Source organism: Hordeum vulgare, chromosome 3H (assembly GCF_904849725.1).
Source record: "Hordeum vulgare subsp. vulgare chromosome 3H, MorexV3_pseudomolecules_assembly, whole genome shotgun sequence".
Lineage (NCBI taxonomy): Eukaryota > Viridiplantae > Streptophyta > Magnoliopsida > Poales > Poaceae > Hordeum > Hordeum vulgare.
The window spans coordinates 474,983,260-475,010,733 of record NC_058520.1 but is presented as its reverse complement, the minus strand read 5'-3'; the positions used below and the strand labels follow the sequence as shown (position 1 = coordinate 475,010,733).

Here is a 27,474-nt window from a genome sequence, read left to right as displayed (position 1 = left end):
ATCTCCATGAAGATCATGGAGAACTTTGTATTGAAGATCCAAGAGAGAGAAGAAGCCATCTACTTAGTAGCTATGGACCCATAGGTCTATGGTGAACTACTCATGCATCATCGGAGAGGTCATGGTGTTGATGAAGAAGCCCTCCGTATCCGAATCCCCCCTCCAGCAGGGCACCAGAACGTGCCCCACATGGGATCTTGCGGAGACAGAAGCTTGCGGCGGCGAAAAAGTACTTTCGATGACCTCCTGATTTTTTATGGGATTTTAAGGAATATATAGGCGCAAAACCTAGGGGAAAGGAGGCTCAGGGAGCCCACAAGCCACGGGGCGCCCTCCCCCCCCCCCCCCCCCCGGCCGCGCCAAGAGGGCTTGTGGGGTCCCTGGTGGCCCCCTGTCCTGATTCTCCGGCTTCCCAATCTTTTTCTGTTCCGGAAAAAATCTTTTTGGCAGTTTCATTCCGTTTGGACTCCGTTCAAAATCCTCCTCTGAAAGGGGTCAAAAACATGGAAAAAACAGGAACTGGCACTTGGCACTGAGTTAATAAGTTAGTCCCAAAAAATATATAAAAGGCATGCAAAACATCCAAAGTTTGACAAGATAATAGCATGAAACCATAAAAAATTATAGATACATTGGAGACGTATCAATGACCATTTCCCCAGATATCATTACTATCAATGACATGCTACTTGTATCATTTCTATCGCTATGTCTCGTTGCCTACCACCTGTTAAATATCAACCTCTCAACATTGCCATGAAACCTTCAACCTGTTCATAACCTAGCAAACCAGTGATTGGCTATGTTACCGCTTGCTCAACCATGTGTTAGCGTTGCTACTTGCAGGTGTAGTTGCTTCCATGTGATAACATGGGTTCCTTGTATATCACCATATTAATGCTATTTAATTTAATGCACCTATATACTTGGTAAAAGGTGTAAGGCTCGGCCTTTCTAGCCTGGTGTTTTGTTCCACCTTTGTCCCCTTAGTTTTAGCTACGGGTGTTATGTTCCATAATTGAGCGCTCCTAACACGATCGGGGTTCTTATGGGGACCCCCTTGATAATTCGTCTTAGATTAAAACTGGTTTGGCACGGCCCAACTTTGGTACTACATTTGCCTATAACCTAATAAAAATGCTTAGGGACCCGCCGGCACCCGCGGAGTAATTAATCAACCCCCGGGCCACTGCTCCGCATGAGTGTTGGTCCAACCTGTCAACCGCTGGTGGCTACCAGGGGCAACACTGTGTTTGTCCTACTGGAACTTTGGACAATCCGTCGTGTCCTGAGAACGAGATGAGCGGCTCCTATCGGGATCGTCGACACGTCGGGCGGCCTTGCTGGATTAGTTTTACCTTTGACGAATGTCTTGTGCATTGGGATTCCGGTGATGCTTTGGGTAATCTCACAGCTGAGGTTTTCCACTAAGGAGTCCGACGAGATCGCGAGTTTCGTGATCGAGGATTTCTATGCGGCTTGTGGTAATTTATGATGGACCAGTTGGAGCACCCCTGGAGGGTTAAATCTTTCGGAAAGTAGTGCCCGCGGTTATGTGGCAACGTGGACACTTTGTTTAACATCCGGTTCTAGATAACTTGAAGTTAACTTAACTAAAATATGCCAACTGAGTGCGTAACCGTGATTGTCTCTTTCGTGAGCTCCTTCTCCGATCGATGACACGGTGGGGTTATGTCTGACGTAAGTAGGTGTTCAAGATCATTCATTTGATGATTATGAGTTCACGTCCGTTGTTGCGTAGATCATCCCCCTCTTGATTCTTGTACTCGTAAGTTAGCCACCAAATAAATGCTTAGTCGCTTGTTGCAGCCTCACCACTTAACCATATCTCATCCATTAAGCTTTGCTAGTCTTGATACCTTTGGAAATGAGATTGGTGAGTCCCCTCTGGCTCACAGATTACTTCAACACCAGTTGCAGGTATAGTTAAAGTGATATTAAGACGTGAGAGCGATGATTGTTCATTTGGAGTTTCTTCTTCTTCTTCTTCGTCGATCTAGGATGGGTTCCAAGCCGGCAGCCTCGAATAGCAAGGATGGATGTCGTTCTTTTATCGTTTGTTTTCGTCCGTAGTCGGACCCTGCTCTTCTTCATGATGATTATGTATTGTGTTGATGTGACTCTGATGTAGCTTGTGCGACTGTAAGCCAATTCCATATACTCATCTTTTCAGTATATGTACTTGTAACGATATCCATTCTTGCGAAACGACGAGATGCGCTTCTATCCGTGTCGAGGCCTTCGTTCCAAAATAAGAATAGGGTAGCATATTGGGCGTTACACCTTTCCTGATGCAACCTTCCCCTTGTCCTCTTTTTAAGTTGGTTTCTCAATTTCAGCCTCAAAATTTTTGATTGTACTCTGAACTTCAGCTTCATGTTCTTTCTACCAAGTTCATCGATCATTATATTTTCTCTGCCATCCCACTCATTGACAATCCCTTGAACATAATCACAAGCACTAGGACAAGTTGCAGTTTTGAACATGGTTTTCCTAGTGTGGAGGGCTGCATATAGGCCCATCTGTTTGGCCAATGAGCCCCTCTCCCTGGTGGTTTACCAAGATGTACATTTTTACCACCATATAGATTCTTGCACTAGTAAATAGTACCTATCTACCAAAATATAAGACATTTTTGTTGGATAAACTAGCATACAAAAACGTCATGTACATATTTTGGTGCGGAGGGAGTAGTATATTTACTTGTTGGGACGAATTTATGTACATTATTTCTTCTTTTTGGTGTGCAAATTTATAGGGAAGTTCCTTCCAAAGTGTTGCTTCACATCGATTATTTCTAACATGTTGTACTGCCGAAATTTCTAGTGAAAATTCACCCGACTTGTCAAAAACAGGACCCCTTTTTATCAACATATCAAAACATAGGGGGGCTTGCTATTTTTAACTAGGACCTCTTTTTTCAACATTTCGCGAAGTTCATCATTTTTATTTTTCCTCATAATTAGTTATTATATTATCAATCACGTATTACTTTATTTTTTATTTTGTTTCTTCTTTAAGGGTAATAACAATGCCACTAGTTCATTCTTCCTTGTAAAATTCATTATTTTAGTTTTTTTTTACTTTTATTCATTTTCTTTCTCAATTTCAGCCTCAAAAACTTTGATTGTACTCTCAGCTTAAACTTCCTTTTCTTTCTAGCAAGTTCACCAATAATTATCTCTGCTCTGCCATCCCATTCATTGACAATCCATTAAACATAATGACAAGCACTAGGACCCTACTAATATGATGGAGAAAAACAATATCTACTGAAATTTTGCATATATTGTTTTGTGACACTAATTGCAACAAAACTAACCTCTACGTACACAACCTAAAAACTGTGCACCAAAGTTCTCAACATCAGTGCAGACACGGCGAGCAAGAGTTACGAGATGAACACAAAGATGATTCTTGTCAAGCCCACAAAAAGATGAACACGACGAGCAAGAGTTACGAGATGAACCAAAGTTCTCAACATCAGTGCACACACGGCGGAGGTAGACCAAAATAAAATCCAGGAAGTATTCTAGCATTGTGACTCCATGATGAATGTTTGTGCAAACACTTGAAAACTTTTGTCGGGAGAAGGACACTTTCACATGGAGTGATATCCGGTTCACCAGCACTCACTCTTGCAAATTTTCTCTGCTAATCAGCCCAACCTCTAGGGAGTCGTGAATCTTGTGAGCCAGCCATGGCGGAGAAGACGGTGGTTCTCTACCCCTCACTGGGCGTTGGGCATTTGTGTTGGCTTTTGAATGTGCGTATGCAGTTGTACAGGCGTGCCTATGCGATTCTTGCTTCGGCCGGCTACTTGACGGAACTTGCGTAACTAGCGACACGAATAAAACTGATCGATGGATTTGATGGCTAAAGGCCCGTGTCGAGACTTTGCTTTGTATTGCTTTTCGTTTTTCTGGTGTTACAATCAACACCCCTAGGGTGTCTTTTATACACGTCCACAAGGGACTATGGAAATAGACTAGGACTAGGAATCCTAATACTACTAGGACTCGGTTTGGCTTTCTTTCCTAATCCTAAAGAAACAACATGATTAACTTCTACATTCACCTCCTTAACCTTGTTGCTTGACTTCACTTCTTGCACTCCAACTTTCCTCCTCATCTCGATGAACTTCTGTCGACCGAGGGACTTGGTGAAAATATCGGCAAGTTTGTCTTTCGTGTTCACATGTTGAACCTCGATCAACCCTTCTTCAATGCACTCCCGGATATGGTGGAACCGGGTATCTATGTGCTTGCTCCTTTCGTGATGAACCGGATTTTTGCGCAACGAGATTGCAGCTTGGTTATCGATCTTCAGTGACACCTTCTGCACCTCCCGCTTTGCAAGAATAGCTAGGAGTATGCTCAGCCACACTGCTTGACAAGCCGTCGTGCTTGCCGCTATGTATTCTGCCTCGCATGAAGATAGTGCCACCACCTTTTGCTTCTGAGAATTCCAGCTAATCGGATTCGGGCCAAGGTAGAAAACCATGCCCGTTGTGCTCTTTCGGTCATCAACATCACCTACCATGTCACTATCTGAATATCAACGAAGGATCAATCCTTCCTTTCCCTTTCTGTACGTGCAACCAAGATTAATGGTGCCTTTCACATAGCGCAAGATTTGATTGACCGCGCTCATGTGCTCGGTTGTCGGATTCTCCATGAAACGACTCACGATCCCGACTGAATAAGCCAAGTCAGGTCGGGTATGCACCAAATATCTTAGGCTGCCCACAACGCTTCGATACATTGTGGTGTCCACCGGCGGATTTGAGCTATGCTTGCTCAACTTGTGACGTTGGTCCATTGGAACTTGTGTCTTGTAGCAATCTGACATGCCACACTTTTCCAATAACTTGACCGCATAAGCCGATTGACATAGGGAAATCTCTCCGGAGCTTTGCTTCACTTCGATGCCCATGTAATAGCTGAGTAATTCCAGATCGCTCATGCTAAACTTGTTCTTCATTTGTGCCTTGAAACGTTCAATTTCTTGTACGCTATCTCCGGTGATAATCAGATCGTCGACATAAACTCCAACTATCAGGTTTGAGACTTTGGAGTTCTTTGTATAGACTGCGTGCTCGAGGGGACATCTCTTGAACCCGAGCGAGACCAAACTCCGGTCTAACTTTGAGTTCCAAGCTCTTGGCGCTTGCTTCAACCCGTAAAGTGCCTTCTTGAGCTTGTAAACTTTCCCTTCTTCACCTTTCTTCTCGTAGTCGAGGGGTTGTTCCACGTACACTTCTCCTGTGAGATCGCCGTTGAGGAAAGCGGATTTAACATCCATATGATGAACCTTCCAATCCTCTTGTGCTGCCAAAGCTAGGAGCACTCTCACCATCTCGATTCGAGCAACCGGTGCAAACACCTCATCATAGTCAACTCCTTGACGTTGTACGTAGCCCTTTGCAACGAGTCTTGCCTTGTACTTCACAATGGCACCTTGTGTGTCCTTCTTTAACTTGTAAACCCACTTCAAACCTATCGCCTTTTGGTTTGGAGGACGGGTTACCAAGGTCCACGTGCCATTGCTCTCAATCGCCTTCATCTCCTCATCCATGGCGTGTGTCCAACTAGGACTTTTGCTCGCCTCTACGAAGTTCGCCTGCTCCTCAACTCCGAAAAGACATAGTCCGGAGTATTCGAGCGTAACTGGCTTTGTGTACTTGTAGACTTTCTTTAGGGTCTTGTAGCGACGAGGCCCTGAGGAATCCGTTGTGGCTTGCGAAGGAGGTGACACAAATTGTGTCGATGTTGATGCACTTGAGAAAGATGGCTGAGTCTCGGGCGTGCCATCGACATCCGCGTCGTCGGCGTATTCGTCGTGATCATGATCATCATCTTGATTGTCATCGTCACTATGTGCCTTGTTGTCGATGTTGTCGTCGAGATCTCCACCCGTGCCGTGCGCTTTGTTGTCTCTATCTCCTTGCGACCTATGCACGTCGTCGTCGATGTTGGCACCATAAGGATCACTACCATTGTGGCCACCTTGGTTGGGCGTCTTATCAACCACTTGGACATCCTCCCCTGCATCATCATCAGTTGGAAATTCAACCGTGAATATGTTACTGTTTGGAGCATTGTCGGCTGCGGTGCTCCAATTCCACGCTTGGTTTTCTTCAAACACGACGTCGCGTGAAATCCGTAGACGCTTGGTTTGTGGATCATAGAAGCGGTATGCTTTGGCGCCGGAACTCCTCTCGTATCCGATGAACACCATCTTGGTGCTACGATCGGCAAGCTTTGAGAGATGCGGCTCCGCCGTCTTCACATGTGCCACACACCCGAACGTCCGTAGATGAGACACATTCGGCTTACGTCCGTAAATTGCTTCATACGGAGTCTTGCCGACCACCGCCTTCGTTGGAGCCCCGTTGAGAAGATAGACCGCCGTCGAAACTGCTTCTCCCCAAAAAGTCCCCGGCAGGTTCTTGCTCTTGAGTAAACTCCTTGCCATGTCAACGACGGTTCGAGTGCGCCTTTCAACGACCCCGTTCTGCTGCGGCGTGTAAGGTGTCGTGAGGAACCTTTTTATGCCAATCTTCTCGTAGTAATCGTTGAATTCGTTCGACGTAAATTCTCCGCCGCGATCTGTCCGTAGAGCGCGAACCTTCAACATGTGTTCCATCTCTGTTGCAGCCTTCAGCTTCTTGAACGCTTCAAACGCCTCATCTTTAGATCATAGGAGAACGACCCACATATATCTCGAGTAGTCGTCTACCATGAGGAAGAAATACTTCTTTCCCGCGTGAGTTGCTGGGGTGATAGGGCCACATAGATCACCATGGAGCAGCTCGAGTGCATCACTTGCACGATAGGTAGACTGAGCAGGGAACGGCCTGCGGTGCTGTTTTCCAACCAAGCACCCGTCACATACTCGATCAACATGGTCGATAAATGGCATCCCGGATACCATCTCCATCTTTGACATCTTCTTCAAGGCGTAGAAGTTAACGTGTCCAAATCTAGCATGCCATAACCATGAATCATCATCACTCTTGGCGAGCCAACACTCCGGTTGAGATTGATCAAGGTTGAGGATATAGAGCCTATTCCGTGTGCGATTAACACGAGCTAGCACGTTTCGGAGGTTGTCAAAGATCGTCATCACTCCGTTCTCGATATTCACCTTGGATCCATTCTCGTCAAGCTTCCCAATAGAGATAATGTTGTTGCGAAGCCGTGGGATGTAGTACACTCCGGTGAGTATGCGATGTTCGCCTATGAGACCCTCGAAGAGGACAGATCCTTGCCCGCAAATCTCCACAGCTGAACCATCACCGAACTTGACCGAGCCTTGCGCCCCGTCATGTGGTTACTGGCACCCGTGTCGAGATACCACGACACGTTCTGATCACCGGATAACTTTGGTGTCACTTTTTCCTCATAAAGTAGCACCTTCCGGCTTGGTTTCACAACCACCGTTTTAGCGAGATCACATACTTCGGCCATCAGAAGACCTGGACCTTTGTCTTCCTGCTTTGCCAAATTTGCCTTGATCTCCCGCTTGTTAGGCTTCGGACAATCCTTTGCAAAGTGACCCATCTCGTTGCAGTTATAGCACTTGACCTCGGACATATCCAAGTCTCGTTGCTTCCGCCCTTTAGATTGGTCTGCCTTACCACGACCTTGTGGCTTGCCTTTTCCTTTGCCTTTTCCTTTGCCTTTTCCGGTTTGTCCGTCGCGCTTCACGTTGCTTGAGCCTTCGCCACCATCACACCTTCCTTTGCTACTTGGGGCCTCCCAATCTGCGTGCGAGTACATGAGTTGGTCGCTACCTCCTCCGTTGCCTTTCCGACAGCCACGAGCATTCTCTTCCCCCGTCCGCAGGCGTCCGATCGCCTCCGTTATGGTCATGTCGTCGATGTCGTAAAGCTGCTCGAGCGTGCCGATGATGTACGTGAATTTGTCAGTCACCAAACTGAAAAATTTCTCCACAATCTCGGTCTCCTCGAGCTTTGCACCAAGCGCGCGGATCTCTCCCACCAAAGTAGTAAGACGCATGGCGTAGTCGTTCACCAATTCAGTTTCCTCCATCTGCAACTTGTGAAATTGGCGCTTCAGCACTTGTGCCCGAGCCTTGGTGACGCGATCTTCTCCGATCCTCATCTCCTTGAGTGCGTTCCACACCTCTCTTGCTGTCTCGAACTCCGCCAATGTCATTAGCACGGAATCCGGCACGGACTGGGCTATGGCGGCCATGGCACCTTTGTCGGACTCGTCATCGACGTCGTCGTCCGTGATTGCCTGCCACACTTGAAGGGTTCAGAGAATAATCTTCATCTTCACCGCCCACACGCCGTAGTTGGCGTCGGTGAGCATCGGGTACTAGATGGGGATGTTGCGATGCGCCTCGACATTGGCGCCGCTCATTCCTCCACCACTGGTTGCTTACTTGACGCCCTTCTTCACCTTGTCGCCGTTCTTGTTCGCCTTGGCACCACCCTTGCCGGACTTGACCGACTCAACGTTGTTGTCCGTCATCGTAGATCGTAGATCGTCGAGGCTCTAGATACCAAATGTTGGCTTTTGAACATGCGTATGCAGCTGTACATGCGTGCCTACGCGATTCTTGCTTCGGTCGGCTACTTGACGGAACTTGCGTAACTAGCGACACGAATAAAACTGATCGATGGATTTGATGGCTAAAGGCCCGTGTCGAGCCTTTGCTTTGTATTGCTTTTTGTTTTTCTGGTGTTACAATCAACACCCCTAGGGTGTCTTTTATACACGTCCACAAGGGACTATGGAAATAGACTAGGACTAGGAATCCTACTAGGACTCGGTTTGGCTTTCTTTCCTAATCCTAAAGAAACAACATGATTAACTTCTACAATTTGAACCCCATGGTGCAGCTGGCCAAGGCCTTCATCCGCCACGGCGTGGCCGTCGCCATCGCCGTCGTCGACCCTCCGAGGAAGGACCCGGTGCTGGAAGTCGCGGTCGCGCGCCTCGCCAGCGCATCCCCCTCCATAACAGTCCGCCTCCTGCCCATCAAGCATGCGGGCACCAATGATCGCTGCTCCAACCCAGCCTTGCGTATGCTCGACGAGCTCCGCCTCGCGAGCCCTGTGCTTCGGGAGTTCCTCATCTTACAAGTTTAGGAGGAGGACCAACAGGATTAAGACGTGGTCTGGGAACCGGTCCTCCATAGACCATGGGTGGTGGAACTGAGGCATAAGTTCCATTCCCATCATTTTCAAGAGGAGGGGAAGGTTGCATACCTTTCGCCGTTTCCTTAAAGGAATTGGCCTCCGAATCTGTGTTGGTGGGCTTAACCACCAACGCCGGTTCGGGAGAACTTTTAATTCCCTTAATTAACTCTTTAAGCATGGTCTTGACCTCGTTCGTCAAGGACGTCTTGAGTGCGGCCATAGCCGTATTCAAGTCGTCCCTTGTGATCGAAGTCAAGTCCATGGCCTTGGTTTGCGCATGGGGAACTCCCTCGTCATCTTCCATACTCTTCGGGTGGTGAAACCCTTAATAAAGAGACGTGGCTCTGATACCAATTGAAAGTATCGATATGGTTGACTAGAGGGGGGGTGAATAGGCAACGACCACTTTTTAACTAATCTTAGCAAGTTAGGGTTAGCAGCATAAAGGTTCTCTAAAATGTCAACAAAGGGGTGAACCTATATGATGCTATCAACGAAGATAACTAAGACAAGTAAGAGATAAACAACAACAAAAGCATACACAACGTAAAGGTTAGAGATAACCGCAAGTGGAACCAATGAAGACGAGGATGTGTTACCGAACTTCCTTCCCTTTGACAAGAAGTACGTCTCCGTTGGAGCGGTGTTGAGGCACAATGCTCCCCAATAAGCCACTAGGGCCACCATATTCTCCTCATGCCCTCGCACAATGCGAGGTACCGTGATTCCACTATAGGTGCCCTTGAAGGCGGCGACCGAGCCTTTACAAACAAGGTTGGGGGAAACTCCACACAAAGCTTGGAGGCTCCCAACAAGACCACAGAGCTTCACCACAATGGAATGTGGCTTCGAGGTGACCTCAACCGTCTAGGGTGCTCAAACACCCAAGAGTAACAAGATCCGCAAGGGATTGGTGGGGGGAATCAATTTTCTCTTGGTGGAAGTGTAGATCTAGGCCTTCTCAACCAATCTCTAGGAAATCAACAAGTTTGATTGGCTAGGGAGAGAGTCGGGCACTTTTGAGATTAGGGAGCAACAATGGAGCTTGGGAGGGTCAAAGGTAGGGTTCTAGAGCAAGAAGAACCCTTTATATAGTGGGTGGAAAAATCCAACCGTTTTCCCACTCACAGCCCGAGCCCAGCGGCACTACCGCTAGCGGCAGCGGTACTATCGCTAGCACTCCAGCGGTACTACCACTGGCTGCAGTGGTACTACCGCTAGCTGCAGCGGTACTACCACTGACCCCATGGTAGTGCAGAGGCACCATCGGGCCAACCACCGCCAAGAAAGTCTTCGCAAAAAGTCCGACGAAGTACAACCGCTAGGAAGGCGGTACTAAGTTCCTGGAGCGGTACTACCACTGACCAGGGGCGGTACTACCGCCGACACAGCGGTACTACCGCCAGATCTAGCGGTAGTACCGCTGGGCCCGGCGGTAGTACCGCTGGGAGACCTTTTTTCAAGAGGAGATAAAACACAGGCGGGAACCGCTCCAAAGTTGCAGGGAAAGGGGAAGGAGATAAAGTGTGTGCGTGCAAAATTGATTTCACCCAAACCTTTTGTTAGAGCATATATCTCCATATGTGGTTTTGGTAATTGATGACAATTCCTATGGCCTAATGGTTGCCTTAAGTTATATTTATAGGATTTGTCCATAAGCACTTCTTGAAGTCCATCTGTTGGGTTCAAGGAGTTTATATGATGACCAAGATGGTATTTAAGATATTATCCAAAGAATGGTCATAGAGACACATGGTTGATCAAGATCTCAGACAAAGAGTAAATCAAGATGATCAACACACAAAGCGTACAAGATGTACCGAGAGGGATCAAGTGATCCCATGGTATGGTAAGCATTGTCCATTACGTTTTTGTGTACTAATCCATGGTCTTCGTGAGAGTTCTATGTGTGGGTTAGGTGTGTTTCCATGGGCTTGCATCAAAAGGAAGATCTCATACAACCCATGAAGGATGACGTCAAGTGGTGATCGTCATCAAGATTGCGGTGTGCAAGTTCAATAGGATCAACATGAATATATCGTGCTTGAAGCTTGCCGTCCATTGTGGTGACAATAGACTTGTGAAGGTATGCTGAAGAGTGGCTCAGCCATAGTGAGTATGGGGGAGCAATCAACTAGTCTTCATCAAGCCAACACAATCAAGAAAGGTGGTCCATCTTGAGGAAGCCAAGATCATCATCATCTAGCTCAAGAGGTCGAGGTGCAAGGTATAGGTTTGCCCTTGATAGGTTTTCTGTTTAGCATAGAATGATTAGCTGATCGTATCGTTCGTTGAGAGCTCAAACCATTTGCATCATTGCATCATACTTCTTGGTTCTTATTTGGTGTTTCTCATTGTGAGTTTTAGAGCTTATGGTCATCTTCATGACAAGCTCGAGTTCATAGAAAACGGAGTCCATATGCAACTACTATGATGTTTTCGATGTTGGAGTTTTTGCCAGTTCTTCATTCATAGAGATCTCACATCTCTAGATCATTGGCATTTTCATATCACTGTTTGGATTGCTCTTGTCGTCCTGAATCCAACAAGCTTGGGTTTGCTTGATTCGGAGCTCGTATGCGAAAGTTATGGCTGTTTCAGTGGCGAGCGGTAGTACCGCTGGACCTAGCGGTAGTACCGCTGGCCCTAGCGGTAGTATCGTTAGAGTTGGCGGTAGTACCACTGGCCCAGCTATACTACCGCCTCTGGTCAGCGGTAGTACCGCTCCAGGACTTTAGTACCGTCATCTTTGCGGTTGTACTGCGTCAGACTTTTTGCGAAGACTTTCTTGGCGGTGGTTGGCCCGGTAGTATCTTTGCGCTACCATGGGCTCAGCGGTAGTACCGCTGCAGCTAGCGGTTGTACCGCTGGAGGGTCAGCGGTAGTACCGCTGCAGCCAGCGGAAGTACCGCCGGAGGGTCAGTGGTAGTACCGCTAGAGCCAGCGATAGTACCGCTGGGCTCGGGCTGTAAGTGGGGGTAACGGTCTGATTGCTTCCCCCACTATATAAAGGGGGTCTTCTTCCCCCTTGGACTTATCCATCCGTTGAGCTCTTGTTCTACCTCCATTGTTGACATTCTTAGAGCTTGCTAACTCTCAATCCCTCCAATGATTCTTGCTTGTTCTTGAGGGAAAAGAGAGAGGAGATCTAGATCCACATCTCCACCAATCACTTTCTCCTCTATGTGAGGGGAACCCCTTGGATCTAGATCTTGGAGTTCTTTGTGAGATCCTTGTTCTTCCTCTCATATTTCTCCATAGCTTTCATTGTTGTGGAGGGATTTGAGTGTGAGGGACTTGACCACTTCGTGTGTTCTTGCCATTGCATTAGTTGCATCGATTTGAGTTCTCCACGGTGATACGTGGAAGTGATAAGTTGAGAAGCTTACTACCTTTGGTACTTAGTATCCTAGATATTGTTCTTCGTGGATGCTTTGGCGCCCTAGAAGCTTGGTGGTGTCTCGGAGCTCAATCATTGTGGTGTGAAGCTCCGGGCAAGCATCGGGGTCTCCAATTAGGTTGTGGAGATAGCCCCGAGCAATTTGTACGGGTATCGGTAACCGCCCCCAAGGGTTGCCACGTGTACGGGTTCGGTGACCGCCCCCAAGGTTTGCCATTTGTACGGGTTCGGTGACCGCCCTCAAGGGTCCCTTAGTGGAATCACGGCATCTTGCATTGTGCGAGGGCGTGAGGATATTACGGTGGCCTTAGTGGCATCTTGGGGATCATTGTGCCTCCACACCTCTTCAACGAAGATTAGCATCCGCAACGGTGTGAACTTCGGGATACATCATCGTCTCCCCGTGCCTCGGTTATCTCTTACCCGAACCCTTTACTTATGCACTTTACTTTGTGATAGACATATTGTTTATTGTAATATATCTTGCTATCACTTAGTTGTTTATCTTGCTTAGCATAAGTTGTTGGTGCACATAGGTGAGCCTAGTTGTTTATAGGTTTTGTGCTTGAAAAATTAAACGTTAGTTTTATTCCGCATTTGTTCAAGCCTAAACCTTAATTATTTTAAAGCGCCTATTCACTCCCCCCCCCTCTAGGCGACATCCACGTCCTTTCACCTTTCTACTAGGGATCCCCTCTTAATAGTACAACGTTCCTACGACTCAAAGACAGAGAATTGTAGAGGACACCATGCTTCTATTCCACGGAGGGTGCCGAATCGTCTTGTGCCGCTGACCTGTATTATCTCAAAGCTTAATGCACACGATTAGTCCTTTACGGTACTGTCATCAATCACCAAAATTACTTAGGCATGAATATGCCCTAACACACGTTGATGTCGATGACGATTTGCTGCAATCTTCATCGACTTTTGATATGATTGGTGAGCAAATATGCTACAATCATTCATGGAGAAGATGCGAGTTGCGACGCCGGCGATGATGATTTGTTACAACCATCATCGGCTTTTGCTACAACCACTCATGGCCAAACTGCAACCTGCGACGACGGTGACGAAAAATTGTATCAACCGTCATCAGCTTTTGCTAGGACCAGCGAGGAAAATTGCTACAAGCATTCACGACGATGGCTAGTGGTAGTCGTTCGCGAAAATCGAGAGGAAAGCTGCAATTGTCGATGTAACGGGGATCGATGACGACAATGAGATTGGAGCGGAGACTTACTAGAATAATGGGCGGTGATGGCTACATCAGCACGACTCGCGGGAATGGTGCAACAAAAAGCGCGTGAGTGTTGTAATTAATGGCGGCAAGTGAGAGGGAGCACTATCCGTTGATGGTGCTGGTGCCGACAAACTTGGTGCGAACGAGCACCCAAGGGAGGAGATGCGGTATGCTTGATGACTCCGCTTCTTTCCCGTGCGCTCATTGCAATGATTTGAGGTAAAACAAAAGGATGCGGTGTCGGAAGGTTGGGGATGAAGAGGGAGTCAAATCCAATGGCTGGGAGACGACCAATCGGACGCACATGGTGCAACCGGTCAAAAGTTGGGCTGGTCGACGGGCGCATGTTACCCGTCCAATGAAGTAACACTTCGAACGTTGATGTAAAATGCAGTGACAGTCATGCAAAACGCTTAAGGGGGTGTTTCTTTACACGGACTTTTTGCTGTAGGGACTAAAAAAAGCCCCTTTTAGTCTCACGTGAAAGAAATATGAGGGACTTTTAGGGACTAAAGGGGGGTTTTTGAGACTAAAAGAAGTCCCTATTAAAGGGTCTTTTGGGGACTTTTTGACACTTTTTCCAACAGTGCCCCTACTTTTAACATGTCATTTAGTAACTTCTAGTACATTATTATGGATAACATTATCTTTTTGCATATCATTTAATAACCTTTAATCTCTGTTTAATCCCTGAAAAGAAATGGATAGAGACGAAAGACTTTTTAGTTCGAACTAAATAAAAAAGTTCTAGAACCTTTTAACGAAACAGGGCCTAAGTTTTGGTATTGGTCGTGTGCAATGATGACTGATGTAATCAACACGTAGTGAGAAAATGAATATGTCCAACTTTGCAGCTGTTAGTCACGGGCGGCTACGAGACAACATCGCCACTATATAACACAACCGAGGATTGGACTGAAACACACAAGCAAATATGCAGAGCACCATCGTGCTTTTCACATGGCTGGTCAGGGGCCACCTTCACCCAATGACACAGTTCGCCCACCACCTCGCTAGACATGGCGTTCCTGTCACCGTCGCCGTCGCCGACGTCCCGTCTACAGGCAAGTCCTCTGAGACCATCGCCGGCCTCGCCGCATCCTATCCTTCTGTCTCGTTCCACCTAATCCCGCCGGCAGCGACCCGTTCCGCCGAGACGGCAGACCCCGACGCCGATCCTTTCATCGCCCTTATCGCCGACCTCCGCGCCGCCAACCCCGCCCTCCTCGCCTTCCTGAGGTCCCTCCCGTCCGTCAAGGCTCTAGTCACCGACTTGTTCTGTGCCTACGGGTTGGACGCCGCCGCAGAGCTCGGCGTCCCGGCCTACCTTTTCTTCACCTCGGCTGCGTCGGTCCTTGCTGCCTACCTGCACATCCCCGTCATGCGCTCCGCTGTCTCCTTCCGGGACATGGGGCGCTCCCTGCTGCACTTCCCCGGAGTCCACCCAGTTCCGGCGTCCGACTTGCCGGAAGTGCTGCTGGATCGCGGGGACAGCCAGTACAAGGCAATCCTTAGCCTCATGGAGCAGCTGCCAAGATCTAGGGGCATTCTGCCGAACACGTTCGAGTGGCTGGAGCCCCGCGCCGTTAAGGCGATAAAAAACGGGGCTCCCCGTCCCGGCGACGGTGAGTCAGTGCCCAAGCTGTTCTGCGTCGGTCCGTTGGTCGGCGAGGAGAGGGGAAGCAACGTGCAGCACGAATGCCTGAGATGGCTAGACAAGCAGCCGGCGCGGAGCGTGGTGTTCCTCTGCTTCGGGAGCGCGAGCTCGTTGCCCGCAGAGCAGCTGCATGAGATCGCCGTGGGGCTGGAGAAGAGCGGGCATCCGTTCTTATGGGCCGTGCGAGCACCCGTTGCGCCGGACGCCGACTCGACGAAGCGGTTCGAGGGGCGGGCCGAGGCGGCGGTGGAGGCGCTGCTGCCGGAGGGGTTCTTGGACAGGACGAGGGGACGCGGGATGGTGGTTTCCTCCTGGGCGCCGCAAGTGGAGGTGCTCCGGCACCCGGCGACCGGCGCGTTCGTGACGCACTGCGGATGGAACTCGACGCTGGAGGCTGTCGTAGCCGGGGTGCCGATGGTGTGCTGGCCCATGTACGCAGAGCAGAGGATGAACAAGGTGTTGGTCGTGGAGGAGATGAAACTCGGGGTGGCCATGAGCGGCTACGACGAGGGGTTGGTTAAAGCGGATGAGGTGGAGGGGAAGGTGAGGCTGGTCATGGAGTCCGAGCAAGGGAAGGAGATCAGGGAGCGGATGATGCTGGCGCAAGAGATTGCTGCGAATGCGCTGGAGGTCGGTGGATCGTCAGCGGCAGCATTTGTTGACTTCCTGGACGATCTCAAGATTTCGATGCTCGATTGAATCGTTGACTATGTTATTTAACCTTTTGTGTCCACCTTGTTCAGCCTGTGTGCAACTGGAATCTGGATTTTCTAGGGTGGAATTTGTTGAGGTAAATTGTATACATTGTAGGAAAATTGATGACAGAGGGCCGTGGCCGCGCACGCATCGGTTCGTGAGCAAGAATGCTACACCTACGAATTCGTACTTGAATTACTTACGAAAAAGAGGTTTGCTTTCCTGACCTTCACTAATCCCCCTGATTTTCAGGTGAGGCCTTGCGGAATCCAATCAACCACGTCCACCTCATCATCTACGTAAGATTTCGTAAAAAATCTATGTAAGTCTAGCAAAGCTCAATTTCTAGCAGCACCAGTTACTATCGGTTTATGGAAGACTTACAAAGAGTTACAGGCTGATTAGAATTTTTCTTTTTTATTAACCTCTCTCCTACTGATTTTTAAAGGAGCAAGGCCTTTACCTTCCTAAATCTCCAATTAAATTTCACATATCTATAAGGAAAAAGATTGTGTTCAACCGGCCGATCGCGCTGTCTCGTCCGTCGGCTCGGCGCCCGTCCGATCTGCGTAAGCTGTGACCGTTTTTCTGAAACAATGTTGTTGTTTCAGGAACAGTTTCCTGCAGCTCCTCGCGAGCGTCCCTGCCCGAGACCGCGCCGCCGCTTGCCATCGCCTGCACCGGCTGGCCTCGCCGGAGCAGGGCCACCGCGCCTGCACCTCCCCGCCGCCTGGAGCCTCCCGAGCCTCTGCTCGAGCGAGCCGTCGGCTCCCTCCTCCTCTCGAGCGCTGCCCGAGCACGGTCCCGCATGCCCCGCCGTGGTGCGCCGCCGCCGGCCGATCCTGGCGCCACCGGAGCCCCCAGCCATCGCCGTCGCGTTCCTGCCACCGGTCGACCCGCGTCGGCCCTGCCTCCTCGCGCCAGACCAGATCTGGATCGATCCCTCCGCCAGCCATGGAGCTTGGGAATCAAGCATGGTCGCCATGGTTGTGCTTCCTCCACAACTCCATACCTCCCTCTGTTTTTTGTCTGAAGGAAGAAGATGAAGTTTCTGTAACAAAGTGATTGTTTCAGAAACTCGAGCGTTGTCCCAGGAATTACTCGATGCCCACGAAGCGCGCGCGAAGAAAAAAACCCTGCAACAAAGCGATTGTTTCAGAAACTGGGGCATTGTTTCAGGAATTACAGGGTGTCCATCCAAAACGTCGCGCGCGGATCGGACGGCTATCAAGGTGGATGATATTTTCTAAACATCACCCGACGGATGCGTAGCAGCCCCCTATCTATAAACTCCTATAAACCTATAAATGTGTAGTATTACTGTTGCTACACCTACCTAAACCGTTTTATGTGATTAACGTAATGACATGTGTGGCAGTTTTCTGTTGGACAAAATTACAGGAGGAGGGCCCACCCACTTGAATTCATGTGAGTGGAGAGGTTTGACAGAAACATTAGGCCAACTCCACCGCGCGACCTCAAATCTTCCGGGTGTCCGTTTGAGGTAAAACGAACAAAATAAACGACCCGCCGCGCGGGAGCATACCCATTTTTTGCCATATCCGTGTCCGTTTCTACCCTATTTCCAGACCAAAGTTGCTCTGGGTTTGGGGCCAAAGCGGACAGAAACGTCCGCCTATGTCCGCGTCTGGCCCACATGTCACCCTTTCTCCCCATCTTCTCTCCCGTGACAACCATGCCCGCCCGTGCTGTCCTCTGCCACCGCACGCGCTGCCCTCGCCCCACCTCCGGTGCTGCCCTCGCCGAGGCGCTGGAGCAGGCAGGGCACGGGCTCGGCGAGGCGCTGGAGCGGCGGGGCGCGGGCTCGGCGAGGCGCTGGAGCGGGCAGGGCACGGGCTCGGCGCGGGCGCGGGAGCGGCGAGGCACTGGAGCAGGCAGGGCGCGGGCTCGGCGAGGCGCGGACACGGGAGCGGCGAGGCGCTGGAGCAGGCGGGCGCGGGCTCGACGGGGCGCGGTAGCGGAGAGGCGCTGGAGCGGTGGGTCGCGGGAGCGGCGAGGCGCTGGAGCAGGCAGGGCGCGGGCGAGGGAGCGGCGGGGCTAGGCGAGGCGGGGCAAGGCGCGGAAGTGGCAGGGCGCGGCGAGGCGTGGGAGCGGCGGGGTCATCAAGATGTACCAGGCGGCCATGGACAAGGGGCTCACCCTCTTCGCGCCCAATGACGACGTGTTCGACGCCAAGGGCCTGCCGGATCTGACCAATCTCTCAAGAAATGGGATAGAAACGGAATAGCAGCGTTGGGTGGAAGGACTTTGTCCGGCCTCTGTCCAGCGTTCGCTGTCCGTTTTCCTATCCCAAACGGACAAAATCCGAATGAAATCGGATGTCCGTTTGGGATCGCGCGGTGGAGTTGGCCTTACGTAAAGTGAAACGTAAGTTTATCTTGGTGTAGCATTATTGGGCTGTGGGATGCCGCACATTTTATTTGAGGATGTGTGCATATGTTGCTATGTTATGATAAGAGATGGCAACACATTCACATACCTCGACTAATCACTTCTTCCTAATTAATTACTTGTTTAATTTCATGTTTTTAATTCTAACCAATCAACTAATTGCGTTTATGGCAGAGGAAGATCATGCAGCCCCTTTTATTCTGATTCATGCATACCTGCACATTAATAAACAAAATAAAGGATAGCAGTAAAAGATTCTCTTTATTTTAAAACTTTTAAATACTTTGTAGCTTAAACCATCGCTCTGATTGAAAAAATGTTTTTATATAAAAGATTCATCGTGATGAGACTTTCAAAACAAGATCCCATGTTGACATGTTTTGACGACTATTTTTTAAGCAAAAAGTTACCATATGTGTGCTACGCAAGCTATCATGCGAGTTGAGATAAGTTATCATGTTTACTACGCATAATTTTGCCGGAACATAAAAATGATTCCTCCGACATTTTTTTTTGCATGCACATCCATGCATGCGCTAGAGGGGGGAAATTGACGGTTCGTGATGCATATATTACCGTGCTATTTGCATAGAAGTAATCGGGGTATGTTTCAACAACTTTTTATTTGAATCTAAATTTACCGCGGTGTTTGTACCTAAGTTATCAGGTCTATGACGTGTGAGTTACCATGCTTTTGCCGCAAAAGTTACTAGGGGGGTTGGGGGATTATATTTCACCAACACCCTCCCCCACCCATCACCATCGTTGCCAAAAGTTACCAAGACTGGGGTACATAAGTGTTAAGGTTTGCGACGTGTGAGTTATCATGCTATTCACACAAATAGTTGCCGGAGTATATTCCACCAACAGCCCCCCACCTCCTCACCACCAACAAAGTTATCAGGATTGTGGTACATAAGTTATCAGGTCTGCGATGTGTGAGTTATCTTGCTATTCACACAAAAACTTACCGAGGGTATATTTCATCAACCAACCCCATCCGGTCATCAAGTTTACCAAGACTGGGGTACATTGGTTATCAAGTCTATGATGTGTGAGTTATCGTGCTATTCACATAAAAGTTACGAGGGTTTATTTCATCACCCTCCCTCGCTAAAAGTATCAGGACCGAGGTGCATAAGTTATCGGGTCTCTGATGTGTGAGTTACCATGCTATTCATACAAAAAATATCGGAGGATACTTGATCACCCCCCCCTCACACACATAACAAAGTTATCAGGACCGGGGTGCGTAACTTATCAGGTCTGTGACGTGTGAGTTATCAGGGTATTTATATGTAAGTTATCAACTCCGCGTTTTGTTAATGACCATGTTATTCACACCATTATCGGAAGATGTTTCAACAAAAAAATCAGGTCAAAATAATCACGGTGTTTGTAAGTGAGTTATCAACTATGTTGTGCAGATATCACATGCTATATACGTGGGTTATCGACAATAGATCTTGTTTCCTAGATGTCGTTGCGACGATTTGTTTTTGTGAAAACAGATATTTAATTAAAGCGCCGGTTTGAGCTACATAACAATTTTAAACTTTTCAAATTAAAAAAAATATAGGATGTCATCAGTTTTGTCCTCTAATGCATGCATGCATATGCATATGAAAAAAGATTGGAGGAACAATTTTTTATGTCTCATTGACTTTAGTGCAACCACGATGATAACTTACGTAACAAATATGTGATAACTTAGGTATCCGAGACGTGTAAATTTTGACAAGAAAAAAGTCGTCGAAACATATCAACGTGGGATCTAGTTTTGAAGGTCTCGTCGAGATGATTTTTTAATGTGAAAACGGATTTTGAATCGGAGCAATGGTTTGAGATACAAAACATTTTGATGTTTAAATTTTTTTGGAATGTTTGATGACATCAACATTTGTGTCTCTATATGCATGCATGTACACTTAAGATCAATTAGCAATCCACTTTTTCATCTACTATCAAAACATCCTACTCAACGCTCGTCATTGGATTGAAAATGAACGTTATCGGACTAGTGTGGATCTGTCGCTAAATATCGGACGTACGAAAAATAGCAATCTCGTTATGATAATACTAGTACAAATGCCCGTGCGTTGCACCGGGCTAGAAAAAAAATGTAAGATCTACTTGAATTATTACAAAAGGATTTTTTATTACAAAATCATGCGCCCCTCCCCGCCCGCCCGCCCGGGGCATGGCCGGCGTCGAGGCCTCACCGGAGGGCCGGCCCTCGGCGGCGTCGACCCCTTCGAGCAGGTCAGGAAGGCGATGTCCCTGCGGACCCCGTTCGAGGGCGAGGAGTCGGCGTCCAGGGCGCCCACCCTGCCCGCGCGCCTCGTCAGCTGGTCGGGCCCCAGCGACCGGTGCAAGAAGCACAAGAAGCTCGAGCTGGGCCGAGCGGCGCGAGCAGGCCAGTGGCGCGTCGAGCGGGGGAGGAGGCACGGCGCGGCGAGCGGGCCGACCAGGAGGAGGCGGGTGAGAGTGCGAGCGAGGCATTGATTGACCGCGAGACGTGGGGCAATTAGCGCTAACGAAAACTGGCTAGTTTCGTTAACGACATTTTTAGATCCTTGATTAAGTGATTAGACGGTTGAGATTGTGATTTGGATCTGCCCTCTCGTGCTTATATTAGTAGAGATTCGTTCTCTCTTGTTGTTGTTTTTTCTCGTTGACGCGGACCTTTTCTTAAATCGTGAAATATTTTTGTTCACCTAATTCGAAAAATGTTCATCTAATTCAAAAAGTGTTCATTAAATTATAATTCTGTTCACCGTATTCATAATTTGTTGACATAATTTAAAAATGTTCATCCAATTCAAAAAATGTTCACCCAACTTTGAAAAAGTCCATCCAACTTATAAAAAAAACTGTTTTTGAATATAGAATTTGTTTATCAAGTTACAAAAATGTTTGTCTTATTGAAAATTTGTTCGGCATAATTTTTCAAAGTTTCATCAAATCCAAAAAGAACCATCCATTTTTTTAAATTTCATCCGATTTTTTCAGAAAATGTTCTTGAATTGAAAATTTCTTCATCAAGTTAAAAACATGTTCATCAAATTCAAAAATTGTTTTTCTCCTAAAAAATTGCTCATCAATATCCAAATTCAGGAACATATTTTGAAATCATGAACATTTTTTCAAATTTGTTAAAATTATTGAAATTCAAAGACATTTTTTTGGCTCCACGAACATGTCTCCAAAAAGCAATGGAAGAGAGGGGTGCTGCTAGTAATCAGAGCTCACCTCCCTGGTGGTTCAGTGACAACATGACTCATCGGAGTGCATTGCGTTACATGTGCTTGAGGACAAACATGCCGAAGGCGATGCCGAGGAAGGTGGCGATGGCGATCCCAAGGATGCCGGCCAGGATCCCGGGAACCACGAGGGAGGCCCAGCCCTTGGTGGTGGCCATCCCGCAGGCGGTGGTCGGGCCGCCGACGTTGGCGTTGGACGCGATGAGCACGAGCTTCCTCTCCATCCCCAGCATCCTCCCGGCGCCCATGATCACCATCAGGTGCATGGCGATCTGCACGAACGCGAACGCCAAGATGCCGGGCGCCGTGTGGACGACGTTGCGGATGCTGCCGTTGGCCCCCACCACGGCGAAGAACACCTGCATGAGCACCACGGCCATGGCCTCACCGGCGGGGGCGAGCCTGCCGATGCGGGACGGGAACAGCGTCGCCAGCGCCACCACGATCGCCGTGATGCAAGGGAGGCCGCCGCCCTGTACGCCCATCAGGGTTGCCATGTGCTTGCCCGCTCTGCATATCGCGAACGACACGGCCATCGTCGTCGCGCTCTCCAGGACCGGCAGCCTGTCGCCGCCGACGGCACCGACAGCCGGAGCGGGCTCGCGCGTTCGCGTTGGCTGCTTTCGGTTTCAGGTGCGGAGCCTCTTCGGCGAAGATCTTGGCGGCTAGCGCGAAGAGCGTGGTGAAGTAGAGCGCGCAGATGACGTTGTCGGCGGCCAGCCCTGCCGCCAGCACTGACGGGGTCACCTGCAGGGCCTCCGCGACGGCAACGTAGTTGACGGCTCCTCCGATGTGCCGGCTCATGAGCGCCGCCGCGATCTTCCAGCGGTCCTGTCCGAGGGACCGCATCGGGACCAGCACGAACGCCACCACCGTGCCCGCCGTCGTCGCCACTGCCAGCCCAAGATCCACTGACGGCCATTAGCTATAGCTAGCCGACGGCCACCGGAACTGCAGATCGACGAAGCGTACCGGATCCAAGGAGGAAGGCGAGGAGGAGGGCGCCGGAGGAGCGGAGGACGCGACGGAGGTCGGCGCGGAAAAGGAGCAGCGGGACGGCCAGCGGGAGCTGGTAGTCGAGGACCACGCGGTAGGCGAGGGCGTCGGCGGCGACGAGGCTGGCCGTGCTGGCGGCCAGGCCGAGCAGCACGGTCACCAGCGCGCCGCTCAGCGCCTTGCCTGCGCCGGTGCTTTTCTCGGACCAGACGCCCAGCACGGCCGCCGACAGGAGCACCGTCCAGTTGCCCGAGTGGTCGGAGGCCCGGACCAGCGGGAGGCCGCAGGGTGGCAGGGCTCGGGGGAGGCGCCGGCGTGCTGCAACAGCTAGGCGGGGGACAAGAGCGGTGCGGCCGGCTACGGCGGGGGAGAGAGAAGAGGGGTGGCGGGTTGAGACTCGGAAGTGTGGGGACACGACCACGAAGGCGGCCGTCGCCGTCGCCGTGCACGAGGTCGCCGACGAGGCCGAGCACGCCGCCGCGGTCACCGGGAACGAGGTCGTCGTCGCTCTGCCCTCTCCTTTCGAGGCCGATCGGTCGAGATGTACCAGGCAATCCCGTATAGCGCGGGCCGGCTGCCGCGCGTGGCCGCGGCGGTCCGAGAAGGCCGAGGCCGAGGGCGCGGGCGGCCAGGAGGGCGCGCCGGCGAGGGGCGACAGCGGGGAGGCGGGGAGGCGGGCGGTGGCGGAGAGCCCGGTGCTGGTGGTGGGGAGGCGGGGAGGCGGGCGGTGGCGGAGAGCCCGGTGCTGGTGGTGGGGAGGCGAGGGTGATTGCGAGGGGGTTCACGTAAAAATGAAATGTTTTTTAACTGACAAAAGGATCGCGGGTTGAATAGCCGAAAACATAAGGACTTTTTTGCAAAACTGCCAGCGACGTACGGCAGAAGCGATCCGTGGTTTATTATTAGGGGAGATAGCGAAAGGGTCCGTGCGTTGCATCGGGTGTACAAAAAAATATATACTTAGACAGTTGAAAAAAAATATGCTTAGACAATATGAAAATCAGAAGTTAAGCCATTACATATTTTTATATTTACATGTTTAATATTTTTCAATTTCATGGTCAAAATTTATCAAACCATATTTAGTTTTTTATACACATTCTATATTTTTTCGTATACATCAGGAATATTTTTTATATGTGTTTGATATTTTCCAAGTACATGATTAGCATTTTATTTCCATATTAATTTGTTATGTCTAATTTTTTACATATACATTGTATTTTTTCTGTATGCTTTTTATACATTGGAAACATTTATATGCACATTTAATATTTTTTAAATGCATGATCGAAAAATTCAAAAAGAATTAAAAATTATATAGTTATTTTTCATTACGCGTTGTACCTTTTTTCTATATAATGATTTTTTAATTCAATTTTGGCATTCCTTCAATGCATGATTTACATTTTATCAAAGTTTGCATATATAGGTGATTTTTATAAATAAAATATTCAAAATATATCCAAATAAAAAAATAAATAATTAAGAAAAATAAGTGCTCAAGGTCATACTCGACCGGCCCAGTCTGGCGACAGACAAAATAGGGGGAGAAAAGTGTGATGGAGAGGGATCAAACCCGCGTCTCCAGGTTTTAAGCGCGCAGCTCCAACCAATGGGGATGGCGGTGCTGTTGTTATATCTTGGTGGATCTGTTCCTGTTGAAGGAGAGGAACCGCCGATTTATTAATGACGGACGACAGAAGCATTAATTGCTTTATTAGTAATTAGTAGGTAAAGATATTTATACTGGTTTAGATCTTTTCGTAACGGCTTGTCCCAGACTTGATACTAACATATAAAAATTACCAATCTTGATAGCAATCTGTATTTAATGACCGGATTGTGGTACTTTTGTGCAATTTACATTCAAAAATCCAACAATAACAACATTGTTGCTCAGTTCAATGGAACTGAATTAAAAACTCGATTACACATACTACTCCAAAATTTCATATTTTCGTAGTTTCGGTGAGACCACATTACTGGTATTTAATTGTTAAAATTCGGAATTTTTGAGTCTTGTATTTCAGTTAGTCCCGGGCATGGGCAGCCCTGCCCGGATGGCCCGGCCCGAAAGCCCGACATCCGGCTGACACGCACCATTAGGACGGCCAAGCGGGCCTCCCGCGAAGGCGCGGCCGAAGCGACCGCCGGCGCGTGCGCACCACCCCTCCGGCCGTCACGAGCGCGTAGCGACGAGGCCATGGCAAGGAACTCGCCGAATGCCGAGGGCGCCAAGGAGACCGCGACCTCCACACGCCCATCCTACTCAGTGGCGTCGTCGGCCACATGTGCCCAGCGGAAGGGCGCCGGACTTGGTAATGGTACCCAGGTTGGCGCGATGCAGCGGTGGCGTTGGCCGCAGGACCAGCACACCAGGCGAGCTTGCCAACAGCTCCGGCCATCCTCCGGCCATCCTCCGGCTAAACCGCCGTGCAGATCGAGGGGGATTTCAAAATCGCCCCCCAATCTCCAGAGCCCACGTCCGTACCGCTAAGTTGCGTTGTAGATCCTTCCCATGCCTGATCAAGTAGCTTGAGTTCAGGTTGTGATAAGATCAGCAGGCTCTAAGCAGATACGACCTTCGTTATCTTTACAAGGACATACTGTATTATACATATATTCCGATATTTCGAATAAAATTAAGAATAAATAGAAAAAAAGATGCAAGAAAGTATTTCGGTAAATACGATAACTCACTCATGGAACAGGGATCTGCATGATCACATATTCACATCCAGGGTGAACGTTCACATACAAACTTATGCGCTCTGCATATTCTTGCACTTCGTCTGAAACTTCTCCACTACTTCAAGACCACCAAACCTGCTACGATACACGGACAGAAGGTCAAGAAGCTCCCTAAAACCCTTACTCCACCGTCCACACCATCTTCCAAGTAGTATGCCCCTTTTGTGAAGGCCACCTTTCCATTCCGGAGCTGCTTCAACTTAAGCTTGCCTACCTAAATAAATTTTGGATTCACACCATGGACATTGATACAACAGATTTGGGTAAATCTTGAGTGGCACCTGATACTCTGATTATCTGTTTTCAGGTAAGCCAAAGTTAGCATTGTAGTATGATTCAGCTGAACAGGTTAGCATATCTCTGAGTTCTAGGTGTTTGTAATGGAGTAGGAGACAATGGAAGCAAGAAAATTCAGACAAACTTGAACAAGCAAGATATTCATATACATGCCATATAAATGTTTGGAAAAGTTGAACAACAAAGATGCACCCTGAAAGTATGCCAATTTCTTACTTATCCTTGCTCATAACTGAAAGGTGGAGTATCACCACATACTCTTACCTAGTCATTGCCAGTTAAGATCATTGTTCATATTATTCGGAAACCACATATGGCGCACTTGGTCAAAAGTTCCTGTGAAAATGGTAACTATCCGGCATACCAGATTTTGCCAAAAAAAAGGGGGAAAAAATACAAGATATTTGATGTGATTACAGTAAGAATAACTACTGGATCAGGGCTGTAGGATAAGAAAAGGTTATGTTAAAGAGAGGTTGATTATCTCGGTGGTGCAGAAATTCTATTTTCCTCTCCCAAATTTCCAAGGCACTTTTTGTTCATGTCTAGTCATGGACTCTATACAATTATCTAATTGGATGTTTTTATACATATCATTGTCAGACTGTAAGTTCAACATTATATAAAGTAATCATGGCTCTGGATAAAAAGAAAAGCAATCATGCATGGCTATGTTCGTTGCATTGAGGCCAGCAGATAAAAGAAAATCCACAACTTTGTTGATCTTATATCTGAATGATATACATGGGGGCATGCATGGACAGAGATTATGAGTATGCATCATCTATGCTTGGTCCTGATTCTTGAGGTAAATGAGGCATAATGAACAGAGATAATGCGGTTTACATGACATAGGTGAAACTTTTTGCTGCACATATTCAGGATGTTACCTTGTGGCAATAAATGCTTGTAACCTGGGTGTTCAAGATGTTACCTTGTGGCAATAATTCTGGTAACCCAGGTGTTCAGGATGTTACCTTGTGGCAATAATTATGGTAAGTGGTAACCCAGGTGTTCAGGATGTTACCTTGTGGCAACAAATTCGGGTAACCCAGGTGTTTGCATATCTGAGACAAGAGGCCATCATTTTGCCCATTCCCTTGTCTTCTCACATACTTCTCATTTGTCCAGTATAATAGATAATTTGTGTGAATCACACCTATGACTCGCATGAACCTACTTTTTCCATCTTCGCCCATGGTGATACCAATTTAGATGCTCGGGCTCTGTGATAGCTCCAACAGGTACGATGCTTCTCATTTCTTATCAAAACTCCAGCATAAGGAGAGGCCGAGCTCTTTCAATCAAATAACCTCAAAGCAAAACCCAATGAAACATTTAAGGCCTTGTTTGGTTTGTCGAAATTTAAAGGGGTTTGGAGGGTATTGAAAGGGATTAAATCCCCTGCAAGTCAAAATTCACCTTAATCCCCTCCAATCCACTCCAATCCCCTTATGAAAGGGATTAACCAAACAAGCCCTAAGGGGAGAGCCTATCTGTCAGGTACCTGAAAAGAAATTGTCGTCAGTAAATTTCCCGATCTAAATCTCATTCGTCCGA

General features: G+C 48.5%; 2 protein-coding genes and 1 pseudogene across 2 annotated transcripts; 2 read left to right on the top strand and 1 right to left on the bottom strand.

Moving 5' to 3' along the window:
* Nucleotides 1–14,754: 14,754 nt before the first annotated feature.
* LOC123444347 (UDP-glycosyltransferase 88F3-like) lies at nt 14,755–16,320 on the top strand. The gene has a single exon (XM_045121035.1). The coding sequence runs from the start codon at nt 14,774–14,776 to the stop codon at nt 16,193–16,195; it is 1,422 nt and encodes a 473-aa protein (XP_044976970.1). The 5' UTR covers nt 14,755–14,773; the 3' UTR covers nt 16,196–16,320.
* On the top strand, nt 16,256–17,555 carry LOC123444348. Its single transcript, XM_045121036.1, has 3 exons — nt 16,256–16,345; nt 16,445–16,514; nt 16,804–17,555. The coding sequence occupies exons 1-3, from the start codon at nt 16,315–16,317 to the stop codon at nt 17,255–17,257; spliced, it is 555 nt and encodes a 184-aa protein (XP_044976971.1). The 5' UTR covers nt 16,256–16,314; the 3' UTR covers nt 17,258–17,555.
* A 4,347-nt stretch (nt 17,556–21,902) lies between these two features.
* LOC123441883 lies at nt 21,903–25,071 on the bottom strand (annotated as a pseudogene).
* Between the last annotated feature and the right edge of the window lie 2,403 nt (nt 25,072–27,474).

Coding starts and splice junctions, on each gene's coding strand:
- LOC123444347 (XM_045121035.1), top strand. CDS start 14,774: ATGCAGAGCACCATCGTGCTTTTCACATGGCTGGTCAGGGGCCACCTT.
- LOC123444348 (XM_045121036.1), top strand. CDS start 16,315: ATGACAGAGGGCCGTGGCCGCGCACGCATCG. Junction 16,346..16,444: donor CCGTGGCCGCGCACGCATCG/GTTCGTGAGCAA, acceptor CCTGATTTTCAG/GTGAGGCCTTGCGGAATCCA. Junction 16,515..16,803: donor AGATTTCGTAAAAAATCTAT/GTAAGTCTAGCA, acceptor TTGTTGTTTCAG/GAACAGTTTCCTGCAGCTCC.